Consider the following 15,691-nt stretch of genomic DNA (forward strand, 5'->3'; position numbering starts at 1 on the left):
TGAACAAACCGTTTAAACAACCATCTTAAATTATTACTATCTGTCTGGGCCAAAAAGAATAAACAGTGTTTATGATAATTAGCTAAACTTGCTCTATGATTAACTTCTAACCAGTGCCTCTGTTAATGTTGAACTGAATCCACCTAACTAAGTCATTTCTGGGACTCTCTCCACTTCCCCTGTCAAATAAAGAAATAAAAATCTATTATTCCATGTTATTTCTAGTGTTGAGCGTTCACTGCAACACTCGGCCTGTTTCTTCTAACGCTGTGCGAACATTTGCATCTGGCTCCTGCAGCACTGGACGTCAGTGAAGATGGGTTCAGGACACGAAGACAAAGTTCAAACTGGGTGTTAACTTTAGTTTAGTTTAGTTTAGGGCATGATGGGTGAACAGTTGCTTATTTACACGTCCGGCAGTTAAGGAGAAACATGATCCTTCATTTAAAGCCGTGTTCTCCTCCAGCTCGCAAATGTAAGTCCAATATTCCCTCTTCTTTCAGCTGTGTTTTTTATTCTCCACTGAGCCCTGAGGGAAACGGCTGGTTCTTTAGCTGCTAAAAGCTCCACTATGTTCACCATGTGGTCAATAACGGTGTCTGTCGGGCCGTTTGCTGCTGAGCAGGGACGTGTACGACGGGTTTTTAAGGCTTTCTTCCCACAGCAGAACCCAGGACGGACGGATAAACAATGAGCTGGAACTCACTATGAAGCTGTGAACCCGAGAGGCGCCGCAGATACAGCTGGGTCCGTTACAAAGAGCGACCCGCTTTGACGCTGTCGCCGTTTGATACGATTCGTTGTGATAAAAATATAAATGATCGCCACTTTAAAGCTTCGTAGGTTCAGTATCTGACACCAACGTTGCTGCAGTTTGTAGTTTTCTGCCTCTAAAGTGAGTAAAACAAGTGCAAGGCCACTGGTCACAACCTGAAAACCTTTCACAGCGCAGACACTGAGAATACAAATAAACACACAGATGCTGCTGTTATTAGAGCGGACTGGATTTCCTGCCGCCGTACTGTAGGTGTCCAGGCACATCCCAGAATGCCCATTGTGGACGTTTAATTAGGATCCCAGTGTGCTGTGTGACTGCGTGCTTTATCTCCCCCGCCCCCGGGTCACCTGACTTTTTACCTAATTACACATTATACTGGAAACAATGGCGAACTGTTGCTGCTTTGTCCACGCACTATCTACCGCGGCTGTATCTCACATCTCAAGAGAGGAGAGAATTCAATGGGTTGAAAATGTCAACTGCCTCCGGAGACTGTCAAACAGCAGGAATCAGAGGAGGGCTGTGTAGTGCATAATGCATGGCAGGATTGATGTAATGAGACGGTGGGAAAGTCTTTGCGAGCTGGGATCAGCCCCCGTCCTGAGCGAGACCCTGAACTCCTGCCGAGTCGTCACTGTCCTCACCAGGAAAACAACAGCATTGCACAAAGAATTAGAAACTAGAGGATAAAAACTGCACAGGCTTCCTTTAAAGCAGCTGCAATTAATGTTTGTGAGATAACGACATGAAAACAACGGGACGTTACGAAAGGGTTTCATGAAACTACTGAGAATTATGACCTGGATCTGGATCTTTCCTCAGCTTTAAGCAACTTTACTGTTAGCATAGCAGTTAGCCGTTGTCAGTACTAACCGCACATTAACTGCTCAGCAGACAGGAAGCTGCAGCGAGTCGCTATCGGAAAGGGGAGGGCAGCCGTTTGATGCTGAACTCGTAACGTTTCTTCTAGACTGGTGAGTAAACAGCTGCTAATGCTAACGTTAGCTATGTAGCAGTAGCAAAAACAAAACAAATAGCTCCTTTAACAAGTCGTTTTAATTGCTGAGAGTAGAGTGATGTCGACTTTCCAATATGACTTCACATCATTTAGTCTGGGGAACATTAAAGGGAAAACTTCGATAAGAGCGGGAACCCATATGGGGTGAGATGTCTGTGTGTGTGTGTGTGTTAGCACCAACGCCACGCAGTCGGATGTGTGTTAGAGCGCATACATCCGCACTAAGAGACGAGCAGAAAAGAAGCTGCTAGTTGTCTAGTTGCTAATGCAAATAAAATAATTCCAGTTTCCAGCAGTGCTGCAGCAGATGACAATCACCAAAGGAAATATCAGTGACTGAATGCAGAGCTCTGTGTCTGGCTGCAACCGATAATGTTTTTTTAGTGAAATTCTGGTTATTTATTTATTTATCTTAATAAAAAAAGCTCAGCATGAGCTGAAAACTGGAGCTGGGACAGAGAAGGTGAAGTGAGATATCAGCCTGGTCTGGGTTTGATGTACAGGAATTTGGGCGAGGTGGAGTAGAGCTTCGTTTCCCTCCCCTTCGCCAGAGAGAGAGAGAGAGAGAGACAGAGAGAGAAACACAAGACCCTTTGAAGCGAGTGATTAAAGCGCAGCAGGACGAGGTGCAGCTCGCCATTTCTGTTCGCCCCGTCCACATGCTCCAAACAAATGGTTGGAGAGAGAGAGAGAGAGAGAGAGTGAGAGAGTGAGAGAGAGAAGCAGAAGTCTCCTGTGACCCAGTAAATTGGTCAGATTGACTTCCTAGTCTGCCAGTGTGGGAGGCGGCCATTTTGACTCGGGGCCAGAAGTTAAATGAGAAGCGAGGAGGAAGGCATGTTGTTTCTCTGTGTGACACCAGCCAGTCTTTCCAGAAGCACTCTGCGAATCGCCCAGAGACAGATAACATCCCCAGAGGAAGCTGCACACGTATTCCTCTCCGCAGATAAATAATCCATGTGCCAAAACTCTCCGCCACCGACAGTCGGTCTGGATTTCTCAAAGTTAAAAAAAAAAAAAAAAAAAACGACGTGGACAGAAATATTTCTTGACAAACACGATGTCAAAAATGATTGGCTGTGATACATCCCTCTCGCGGTGCTGTACGGGACATTCGAGGTTTTCCTTCGAACAGAATCAGAAATGAGTCTCTTGCACGACTACAAAGAGAGCGAGAGCGGCGCTTCAGGACTTCACGGAGTGGCGGGATCAGTCGTCTTTTTCTTTTTTGTCCGAGCACCGCTCAAACAAAAGCTGATGCGTGCCGTCTTCAAGCGAGCCAACGCTCCCCACGTCTCCGCCCCTTCCTTTCCAGTTATCAAGGGCCGAAATATCGAGCCTGTCAAGAGCTATAAATAAGTGTGATCGTCAAATAGACAAAACGCTCCCTTCGGGACAACTGCTCAGAGGCCGTTTATTAAGGATCTGCAGAAGCTGAGGTTTTGTCTTCTAAGTCTGCCTCATAACACGTGCTGACACTCTCTCATCTGCCGCTTTGAGCTAAACAATAAAATAAAATAAAAGGCAAGGGAGGGGAAACGTTTCACAAGCTGCTGAGACATTTTTTCTACAGGGAATCTGCGTCCCTCGATGTTCCCGCCTCGACAGGTTCTCCTCGAAGAACACAGTCCACTACCTGAGTGCCGAGGTCTGTTTCTCTCTCTCTCCCCCGACTGACAAGCCGAAGCTGTGGCCGTCTACTCTCTCGCTAGTTAGGTGTCAAATCAATTTGCTGGCTCTGGATTCGGCCTGTTGCGCACACACACACACACACACACACACACACACACACACACCACACACACACACAGGCCTACTGTATAAACACACATACACACACTATCAGAAGCCGCATGCCAGGTCTCCTTATCAGCATCGATCGGGTCCGGCCAAGCCACTTCACCGGATGGCAGGCGTCCAGAGCTAAATTAAGGAAAACATCACTTTGTCGCCAAAATGGCCGTCGATCATCCGTCAGTCCCGTTGCGCCGCTGCGGCCGACTCCCAGGTGTGCTCGGCTTTTCAAACCGCCACGGCTGCGTTTAAGGGGAATTAAGTTAATTAAGTTTTACCGTCAACAGTTCGTCTGGTGGAGCGGCGTGGCGTACGATCTTCCCACTCACTCCCATCGCCCACGTGTGGCCGTCTTCGCTGTTCCTCCTTCACGGTATTTTGTGCAAACTGATCAACTGCAGAGTAAGACAATCTGCTTCCTGTTTCCCACCGGCTCACGCCTGCCCAGTGTATGTGATTGGTCACGTATGTGTGGAGCTAAAATGGTCAAAAGTTTGGCCTTTAACTGCCATATTACTAAATATATCACTATATTATATTATTAGACTGTAAATACTGAGTCATCAATGAGTGAGAAGCATTTTATTGCTGTAGCTTCTTAAGATCAGGGCTAGTTTCAACTACTTTACACACGGTTAGCTAGTTTTGTCCAACAGTTCCCAACATACAGGAAGCAGATAAATCCCCAGAGAGCGTGAGACGATCAGTGGAAGAACAAAGAAGATACTTCAATCTGTTTTCAGTTTTTATTAACTTCTCCCTCATCTTTGATTTTATTGTGCAATAACAGATTATTTCACCTCTTTCGGCCTCGGTCAGTTGTGGACATGAAGGTCGGATGAAAACTGCACACGCTTGGTAACTACGGTGAGGCTGCCATCAGCCACTCACAGCTTTAGGATAATAAACAGGCATTTCCACACATGATAGAATATAATACAACACTATGACCATAAGTAGCATCATTTAAAAATCACCGTGGAGACAAATCTACACGCTGTGTTTGGGTGCAATTAGTCTCCGTCAGGACTCGACCAGTCACCGTTTCTTGATCGAAATCAGGCATTACTTTACAGCTTCATAATAAAAGTCCTAAAAGACAAATCACTAAATTTAAAAAACGGCAAAAACGTCCTTTGAGAAAAACAGAAGTACGTTTTTTGTAAAAAAATGTGTCTAAAACGTCGTATTAGCAGCTTTGCATTGCATCTTCATGGCCTCCCCACAACACTGTGCTACTGGCGTGCCTCACAACAGGCTTCTTTCAAGTCACCGCGAATATGTATTTGTGTGTTTTAATTGCATGTTTGTGCGTCTTTGTGCAAAAGAAATCTCCCAGTGTGCGTCTCGGTGTGTGCGTTTGTGAACTAAGACGTTTTCTAATCAGAGCTTAACTGTGACGGTCCCGTCTCTGTGCTGCTGGCAGATCAATAAATACAGTCGCAGATGACTGTTCTATCACTGGGAGCCAGTTAGCACTCAAACACACTCACACTCACACACACACACACACACACACACACACACACACACACACACACACACACACACACACAGAGCTGTGTGTGTGACAGACAGAGCCCGTCTGTGACGGTGGAGGATATTAGGTTTATTAAGAGTGTCTGGGTCTCAGAGTGACTCATGCTAACTCAGTGTGTGTTTGCGTGTGTTTGCAGGGCGGCAGGTTAAAAGAGCTTATCATGAGAATGCCCCCCCCCCCCCCCCCGGTTCATCTTGTTACCCCCCTCCGCTCCTACTTTGCATCTGTGTAGACTCCCCATTTCCTTCTCTGTCCTCTTCTCCGCTCTGTTCCTCCCCCAGGTTTCCATCTCTTTTCTTATTTTGAAAAGCCAGACTTTTTCCAGCTTCGCATTTGTCATAGTTTGGAATGATGTTTGTCGTGTTCAGACAGATTTTTGAAATATGGACGCCACGAAGAAGCAAGAAACACCACGGCTGAGAATGACGCCCAACTATAAACGGTAAAAAAAAAAAAAAGGCAGAAAGCTCAAATACAAATGCTGTTATTTAACTTTAGATGCGCTAGTTTCACGACATGGCGGCGTATCTGCTATCATGACTACTGTGAAAGCTTTTATTACAATATTATCTCAACAGACACCGACTGAGGTTCTGACAGTGTTTTGTTTTGTGAGTTTTCATCATTTCACATGAAAGGGAAATGAATTCATTATCTCATGTTCCTGCAGACAGATGAAGCCTTACGCTGAGCGGCGCATTAAGGAGTATGACAGGAAACAAAAGCAAATGAAGAGGTCGTTGAGTTAGAAGTTTATCTTGTGTGGATGTAGATGGAGTTCTCTTTCTCGCCGTACAAGTAGACGAGCTGCTGAGGCGACCGAAACACAAACCTGCGGTCTCCTGTGAAACTTGCTTATCGAAGGTTAATGGCCCCTTGAGCGTCGCACAACCTCGTTACGTCTGTGAAAAATACTGAAGCTGCAGAGAGATGGACAGCTTCCATGACAACGGAAAATGAAGTCGGCAGGTGGGATTGGTCAAATCAGCAAATATGGAAACTGAAGTAGCAGGTGTGTTGGCCCCTGTTTTAATGGTTATTTGGATAAACAAATATATATTTCCTTTGGATTCAGTTAGACCAGATCATAATCATAATCATAATCAAGCAGCAACACAAAGCTGCAGTTCCTCTAACGACCACTAGAGTCTGGCGGAGGAGATGACCGATAGTGACCTTTGTGGGTGTTCTTCATTCAGCTCCGCTCAGCAAAACTTAGCAACACTTCAGTATTTGTTTATTTATCGGGGGGGGGGGGGGGGGGGGGGGCATCTGCCTCCTCTGCCTGGCGACAGAGCAACAAAACCTCTAACGCCATTATTGAAAAAACAGTAAAAAATAATTTACTTCCACTCTCGCCACTGGGATCACAGCGTGTGAAATTACACCGAGTCTTCTGCCAGATAAAACGCTGGTGCTGTGTCACCGTACACGAGTCTGGAACAAACACACGCCACTTCTGACTTTTCTGAATAATGCCAGTGAAACGATGAACCACATTCGTTTCAGTTTCCCAGTTCCGCCCCCCCCCGTCCTGCCCCCCCCCCCCTCCCCGCTCTGCTCGCCATCTGAATCATCTGGGAGAGACCTGTATAGCTCACACCAGACTGACCTTCTCCTTTCTCTCCTCCTCCTCTGCTCTCCACACCCCCCCCCCCCCCCCCCCCCCCCCACCATCAGATCAATACCCAGGGTTCAGAATGGATCACACCAAATGCTGGTGTTTAAAATGTAACTTGCACCCTCTTTCCTATTTCCTCTCCCCGTCCCGGATCAATACCAAGAACACCGGGATGAATCCGCCGCCGTCATCATCATCAAGCAGTCAGTCTCCTCTGGATCAATGAAGGTTTAAACATCCTCATCATCATCATCATCATTGTACTCCTCGTATTTCCATATCTCTTTCCTAATAAAAGCAGAGGTATGGATAAGAATTTAAAACCAAATGGTGGAGAAAAAGAAAGGGGATCAATAAGAGTATTGATAATTCAATATCAAAGGCTTAGAAAGACAGAAAGAAATCTAAAACTCTTTCCTTTGTGAATATCCAGATATTTCTCTTTTTCCCCCCTTTTATTTAATCAAAACTTTCTTTTTCTTTTCAACTTTTTCTTTTCAAAAAGAGCAGACAGGTCACCAGAAATGCTCTCAACACTCAGGGACAGGTAGTGGCCTTTAACTAAAAAGTCTGTCTGTATTTCATCCAGGAACAACGATGACACACCGGCTCAGAGCGCTGGCATTTAGAGAGGAGCGTGTAATGTGAGTCCAGGTACTGAGAGAGAGAGAGAGAGAGAGAGAGAGAGAGAGAGAGAGAGAGAGAGAGAGAGAGAGACGTCTGTCTAAAAAATAAAGGGATGAATCAACAGAAAAACTGAAAGGACAATGATTGGTTCACTTGTTACAGATCAGACCGTCATGTATTTGGACACGACGTCTTCTCTCGATGGTTGAGGTTTCTCTTCTCGTCTGCGTTCCTCAGTGAATTTGCTATTACTATCATATTATTACTTATAAATCTCACACACAGCTCTGTCAATATTGTCGTGAAGCTGAGACTCGGCAGTGTATCTGTATCTGTTATTTTATTTTCACACTGAGTGAACTGAAGCACAGAGGAACTGAACATACTCTCAGTGTGGACTTGATGCACCTTTCTAGCTGATTTGACGGCGCTTCCTGTCAGGATGGTGGCGCCGGTTGATCCACCACTTTGGTCCAGACTGAAAAATCTCAACAACTATCGGAGGAGTCGGAATAAAATCAGATACCGACATTCGACGACTCCTACTTACTGATTAATAAGCGTTAGCATCAGCGTGCTAGCATTTCATTTTGTTTGCCAAAGCAGTTCACAACCTAAGAAATGTACAATACTTTATCCCACACAGTGACGTTACTAACAAAGTAAAATAAACACTAACAATAAAAATAATAATATCTAATAATATAATAATAAGATTCAGTACTCTGATAATTCCATAAAAATAACACCTTTGGAAAAAGTTGATTGAAGAGTAGTAGGATTAGTTTTATTATTATATTTAATATATGTATTTATTATTATTATTTAATTCTCAGCAGGACATTAATTCAACTCAACGAGCAAACTTTACGTTAAATTAATGAGTTATTCGCTCGATGTTTCACAGCAGTGTGGACAGTGTAACTGCAGTGAAGCGCTGTTTGATGTCGTTGACGAGTTTAAGGACAATTACTTATTTTAGGATATTTTTTGTAGTTTTATCCCTTATTCATATTAATCATTAAAAATTGTTCAACATGGAGAATGTGGGGAAACTGTCTTCAAAGAACTACGAGGTCTTTCTTTGAGTTATTCAACAGGTAGCATTTCTCCGTAAAGCCGCCCCACTCTGTAAACATCTCTGTTAGTGTGCTGGGGGGGGGGGGGCTGTGAGTCTTAGCTGGCAGACGAGCGTCCTGACAGCTTCTGGGTAATGGGCCCTCGCTGGGCTCGCAACACGGGTCGCATTTTGCCGCCAGATAAGTGGCGGTGGGTCTCGCCGGGTGCTGCGTTCACCGCTCAGCAGCCAGGCACACGCGCATCCGATTACCGGACTAATGTCGCAGATATGCAACGGGCCAAAAGAGGCAGACCAACAGCCCGCCCTGGGAGGAGGCTGTTCACCGGGCCAGCAGAGTGGAGTGGTAGCCGCAGTGCCACCAGAGCTACGGTATCTGTATCTGCAGGGTGTGTGCTCGCTGTCAGAGGTCCACTTGGATGATTAGATAAAGGGACTGTATCCAGGGAGCACCAACTGAGACTACAGAGAGATACCACTCTGATTTTCTGGGGTGTTTCCTCTCTCCTCTTCTCTCCTTCAGTCAAAATCAAAGGCGGATTAGTTGATTATTCATAACTTTGAATTCATAGACCGCTAACCCATGATGCAGCTGGGTGAGATCAGAGTCAACCATCTGCTTCAGCGCTGGTTTAAAAAATAAAAATGCACCAAAAAGCAAAAGCCTGGGTCAGGTTGGTGGACGTGTTTTCATATGAACGAACAGCAACAGGTCCCAGAATAATAACTCTTTACTGAACGGCTCCAACAGCCTGACCTCGTGTCTGGATCACAGAGAGAGAGAGAGAGAGAGAGAGAGAGAGAGAGAGAGAGAGAGAGAGAGAGAGAGAGAGAGAGAGAGCTGACGACTTGAACAGAGGTCGGATATGGAGACGGGGAGAGTGGGCAAACAAAGGAAGAAAACACAATAGAATGACAAAAGAGCAGAAGAGGAGTAGAAGCAAAGGTCTCCCCTAAAGCAAAATACATATATCTCTTTAGTAAAAACTGGCGAGAAGAAAAGCTGAAACACCTGATGCACCTGTTGCTCTGTAGGTGAAATGTTGAGCATAATACAGGTATAAACCCTGACTAATGACACATAGACCATTCATTGTTAACTGCTGAATGCACCACAGACACCTGAGTGAGGGGATGTGGCTGGACACTGAGGTTAAGTGATCGAACACAACAGAACAGTTGTTCAACAGTGAACACAATGCAGCCGTGATCGGTGTAATTCTTTTTCCGTTTGTCTCCAACCTCTGGTTCAAACCTGAGACAAGAGGCACCGCAAAGTATCACCGCCAACGCTGCCATTTGGTCCTTTCAACGACGAGGCAACACGTGTCTCGCTCTTCTTTCCAGACTAAATCATTGTCTCGGTTTGACTGATAGTGCAACACACACACACACACACACACACACACACACACACACAGAGTCAGGCGGTGGATTTGTGCTTTTTGAAGTGATAAAGCAGCAGCATATGCCGCAGCAGACACTGTGACCTGTGGAGACTGATTAAGACTGGAAACAAAGGCAGAGCTGAGCAACTCATTAGCACCTCTGAAAGTCTTTATCTTCCACAACACAACAGGAGCAGGTTCCTGAACTCCCGGCACCCCCACAGCCACACAGCTGCAATTAACACTCATTCATAATTCAACTTTTCTGCCGTTTAAACTGACTGTTGGGGACAGATTGCCATTAAATCAGGCACTTCGTTCCTTGCTTGTTATTTTAATTGTTATATCCAAGTATTAAAGAATATTAACAACCTGTAAAGACTTAAAAAAAACACATTAGTCACATATCAGTTATATTTGTGGAGTCTCTTCTTGTGACACAGACATCTGTGTTTTCAGACACAGTTATTTCTCAACTTTCCGACCTTGAAGTTATCGCAGGACGAGCTCATGAAAAGTCACCCTGAGCCCAGCGGCATCGTCCCATTTCACCGTTGCATCTATCTAAGCGCGACCATTTGCAGAGGTGTCTGAAAAACCCCACACGGCTATTGTATTGTCCCTGGTCTTAACGCTGTTGGTCAAATTACATCTACTGTGCCTCAGTCTCTGAGCCTGCGGTTTGTCTGGGTTTGGAAACTTTAGCTGCTCCTCAGGGAAAGACAATATATCTGTCTGTGACGGCGTTTTCACAGAAACACTAACGCAGCTTCCTAGCTTGTGTCGCAGGTCCAGATATTACATCTTCATGCAATTACAACTGTCTCAAGATAGAAATGTCCACCAAATTATACATTTAATGTGCTGTCTAATGAAATTTGGTAATTATTTTTTATTATATATATTAACAATATAATGTCTGACAAAATGAAAACTTTGAAGGTCCCATATTTTATACTTTCCCTGAGTTTAATTTGAAGATTTGATTTCCATTTATGGTTTTAATCAGAAGGAGAGAGGAGGCTCTGACCCTGAGGCCGGTGACTGCTTCGTTGTGACATCACAAAGTTCCAGAAGTCCTGACGGCTGGTTTTAAGGCTCAGTTTCTGAATACAGGCTGTGTGCATTTCTCTGTGGACTGAGGCTTTGATACTTTCACAGTATTAATACAGAACCTAGACCTGATCTATAATCACACTACACATAGAAATCCATCTTTATTACAATAAGGGACCTTGAACAAAAGGACCAGGTTCTTCCTTGTATGTCTGCTTAAGATGAAAAAGCTAATGTAAGTGGATATTGTGTCATGATTTTTTTTTTTCAGGCACAATTACTCTACTGTTCTGTGAAAGTAACTGAGGGATAGAACATATTACATAATCCTACTATATGTGGCTTTTTTTGCAAACAATGGGGCATCTATGCAGCACCACAGGGCAGGAACACAGTGTCACAGAGGCTAACAGTTTAGCTATCATGCACTCTGGCAGCATTTAGATAATAATTACGTAAAATAATAATAAAACATAACATAGCTTGCTGGGAAGCTACAAATTAAATTTTGAAGAATGAATGCCACGTCTTCACAACAGACAACAGACAGCACTCGCTAGCTAACATGACGCAGACGTGTTGAATTACAGGTGAGGAATGGCAGCGAGCAGCAGTTACTCGTGCTCTTACTAGCCAAAATGAATCTGAGCCACGCTAACGCACTTAGGCTATCCTTGTGGAAGAAAAACTGAGGAAGTAAAAAGAATAAAATATATAAAATGTATTGCAGCTCCTATCTTAAATGAAGTGCACAGTGTCGCTAAGCCTCGTCACAAACGCTACCAAGATAGATTCTTGTACATGTATTGTAGCTGCCGATTAAATGTTGGCCCTTTTGTTCAGGGGGGAAAAGCGGTGATGAATAAAACTATTCAGAACGGCCACAATACAAATGTTCCAGGGGTAATTGAACAATAAATCCTTACACACTTTAGGCACCACAGACCTCCAGCATATTGCCTTGGTGGACGTGTTTGTGTTTTGCCAAAAGCATTTGTCCATTTGGTAATTACCTCTAAGTCAAACAGAAAAGGACGGCCTATAAAAAGCAACGGAAGACAGTGTAATCCACAAGACGCTCCGCTCCTCACTAAATAATAAACCCATCTTATCGAGTTAGCAAGATGGCAGCCTTTATTCCATCTGTGTGCAGCTGGGTGATGAAGTGGAAGATGGGGTTTTTTTTTGTTTTGTTTAGTTTTTTTTTGTTGGACTACACACCTCTTCCATCTCTCGTGCCGCTGCTTGTTTTAAATGAAACCCTGTGACGGCACCGAGGAGCTAAATGCAGACACCGGTTAATTAGACTTGTTAAAGAATCGTTTTTTTAGACCATCTTCCCCACTCTTTGTTGGTTCACCCCCTTAAAACCGAAATGAGAATTACGACGCCAGCGGACGAGTAATTAGTTTGAGACGGGAGGAATCCCCGCTCGCTCGGCAGAATCAAAGAGGAGAAGAGATGATGGATTGTTTGTGGCTATTTGCGCGCGAGAGGGAGGGTGAGACGGAGCGATGGAGACAGAGGCTTTAATCGTGTTACATTGTCCTGAGAGGCAGGCTAAGTGCATTACCACCATTGTGTCAGGAGTGCTGCTGTCGCATCGGGACCGCTGTGGAATGTGTAGAGCGTGTTCTCCGGGCTCGCAGCAGAGACGAGGCTCGTGTCTAAACTCAATCAGCGGCAGATAATACGGCAGTCTCTTCACATTGTGTACAGTTTACTTCCTCTCTTCACACACACAAAAATAAAGAAAAGTGTGAAGGCCCTGAACAGAATAATGGACTCCTGTGAAAACTGCACGTCGCCGGATTCTTTTGTGAGAAGCAGTTGTTGTTTTTAAATGGACAGTAAATAAGCACATTGTGTCGTTGCTTTCCTGCGACATCAGACCTGAGACAAAGAAATTAGCTTTAACAGCTAAAAGCGGCCGCTTTGATCAATCAACCTGAAGAGTAATCCTGACAGACTTGGCACGATTATGCAAGTAAAAGAAAAACTTTTTGTTTTTGATCCACCTCTGCAAAAAATAAAAAGTAAAAAATTTACAAAACTCAGCAAGAAATCTGGGATGTTTTCACATCTGAGTATCACCTGGGAGGAAATGAGCGATATTTTAAGAGCTTATAGTTTTGCACGACAGAAGATCATGTTCGTCTCTAACACTATAAAAGAACATACCAAAGCATCCATTATTTATATGGCACAATATTTGGATCAAATCTAGATCTCCTCTAAAGTCAAAAGTGTCTGCGCTGAGAAAAAGCCTGAAAGAAATCCGTTCCTCTGTGTTTAAAGGTGCTGCAGTATCTGTAGTTAATGTGGAGTTAATGGCTTCAGGATGGTAACTTCATCCCTTTCAAGGTTCTGTAATACCAACAGATCAAATGACTCTGACTGCTGCTGAACGTGGTTTCTTATCAGGAGCAGGTGGTGGTGACTGTTGAGCCATCGTTGTGTTTATTCAGGGCAGATCGGAGGCTACAGCGAGCCGCTAGCTGGTTAGCGTGCTAACTTCAGCGGAAGAAAAGACGAGATAGAGACGAGATTTAATGTCGGCGTTGCTTTGGTGAGGAGCAGGACCGAAGTTTGACGCTGAATGCACATCAGCTTCTTCTAGACTGGCAAGTACACAGCTAATTAACGCTAACGTTAGCTATGCAGCGATAGCAGAACTTACAAATAGCTCCTTTGACAACTTTATACAACCATAACATGTCATCGTTTTTATTTGTTGTTAATTATGTCTAAAAAATACTGCACTGATTAATTAAGGATGATAAAAAAACTACATGGCGACCATTGAATATGCACCTCGGCTGCATTATAGCACCTCAGATTCCTCATGTTAACTTAAAGAGACAAACTGACAGCGAGAGATCACGCTGCAACTCAAAGGGAAACTGAGACCTACCAGTTGCATCTATATATTGCACTCTGACACATGTTAATTGGGTAAATTCATAAGTAAACAACAGTATAAATATATGTGCAAAGTAACTAAGCAGTGTCTGTGGTGAACAGAGAAGGAACACAATCCAGTGCACCAGAGGAACGCAGGAACATCGCACCCTCAAAAACTTCAAAAGCAAAACAACAGTGTTTTTGAAACTGTGGTCTGAAGCACGGAGATGAAATCTGGATAGAAATCAAGGAGCGCATCTCTAACATGACCAGCTCCTCAACACAGCAAAGGCTAGACACACACACACACACACACCTGATGCTAGTCATGCTTCCAGTCTCAGAGCCAAGTTTGCATCTCTCCAGCTGACTGGCAACAATCTGTCGTTCGGCTTCCAGCTCCCTGGTCAGACGTTCAAACTGCAACTCCTGGAAACAAAGACAGAGAGAGAGAGAGAATGTGTCAAAACAATCTGTCTATTTATTTACTGTCGCATTTACAGTCATCCTGATCATTATTTTGTCTCCGTCGTCTCCGACACATTTTTAATTGATGTGAAATGGTCCGTGGTGGGAAAAACACAGCAGATATCACCAGGTCTGCCAGTTCCACGCTGCCAGATCTCCCACTGAGAAGCGTTTGATAACTGTGACACCAGACTTAAGCCCGTCACAAACGTGACACTTGTTACCCTGCGACCGGGAAACAACCCGCACAACAGATGAAGTTTTGGAGGAAGAATTGTGTTAATCTTTTATTTTATTACAAGACTGCATTCGTCTAATTCCTTCCTGACCAATCATCTATACACTGAAACTGCTGTTACCCTGCGGTGGGAGACACGAGCGGAGAGGTGGGAAAGGAAGTCAGTCAGAACCCATCAGCAGCTGCTAGGATGGCGCCACCTGCAGAAAACACGGTTGCCACACTCCACGCCAACTCTGAAATGTACGGCCTGAATCTGAATCGATAAATAAACACTGAATATTTAAATACAGTGCAGCTCCAAGACGGGCTCGTTGCTGAATACGTGAAGTATGGTCACCTGCGGATAATACGCAGCTTCATTGTGGAAATTCTCGCCGTTCAGAAAAAGGAGAATAAAACCTTGAGACTGGAGACGCAGCAGGAACACTGACAAAACAAAAATCATCCATTCTGGCGACCCGTGGGTCTCGTGAGCAGGTTTCCATTCAAATTTAATGCAAATCTTTACATGAATTTCTAGAAAAATCTGCAAAAAATGAAAATGCAAATGAGAGTGCATTTCCATCTACTGCTGTTATGCGTTATTAAGCGTTTGTTCATTGAGATAAACAGCTGCAGCGAAGGGCGTGAGACCACGATATTAAAAGAGCTCCAATCAAACGTCAAACCAGCAGAAACTGTTTATGTATTTATGTGTATTTTTTGTTTTAATTTGAGGAACGTTACCGTCTCCTCATCGCTCCACACACAACTGATGCTTTTCATCTGCACGGTGAGGCAGAATATGATATCATTGATATCATATTCAAACTTGGGATATTTGAATCTCTGGTGTTTCTGTAAATAATATATTTAAGTATATAAGTGTCCGTAACAAGATCCAGGAGGAGGCGTGCGTTTAAAAGATCATGATGAGCGCTTCTTAACTGGAATATATAGAGATACACAGACACGAAGTCTCTGAACACCGTTTCTTCTTTTCTTGCATTACTCTCATTGTTTTTATGCTTGATTTATGTCGTTTATTGTGAGGATAAATAACCACTCATTACCTGATACACAAACAAACCGACGGCTGATTATAGTATTCGGTGTCTGCTGCTGCAATCATAATAGCCCATTAACCATAACTGATATCAGCATTTTGTGCAAAACACAAATTAATCCAATTGGGTTGT

At 44.0% G+C, this 15,691-nt stretch overlaps 1 protein-coding gene across 13 annotated transcripts in view; it reads right to left on the minus strand.

Moving 5' to 3' along the window:
• The window catches only part of ctnnd2b (catenin (cadherin-associated protein), delta 2b), a 158,769-nt gene that overhangs the window by 90,878 nt on the left and 52,200 nt on the right, over positions 1–15,691 (minus strand). For all 13 annotated transcript variants that reach the window (XM_056391246.1, XM_056391256.1, XM_056391247.1 and 10 more), the window contains one exon: positions 14,121–14,233. In XM_056391246.1, coding sequence (XP_056247221.1) covers positions 14,121–14,233 — 113 coding nt within the window. The remainder of the gene's footprint in view (positions 1–14,120; positions 14,234–15,691) is intronic.

The sequence above is a fragment of the Seriola aureovittata genome, chromosome 12 (assembly GCF_021018895.1).
Source record: "Seriola aureovittata isolate HTS-2021-v1 ecotype China chromosome 12, ASM2101889v1, whole genome shotgun sequence".
NCBI lineage: Eukaryota > Metazoa > Chordata > Actinopteri > Carangiformes > Carangidae > Seriola > Seriola aureovittata.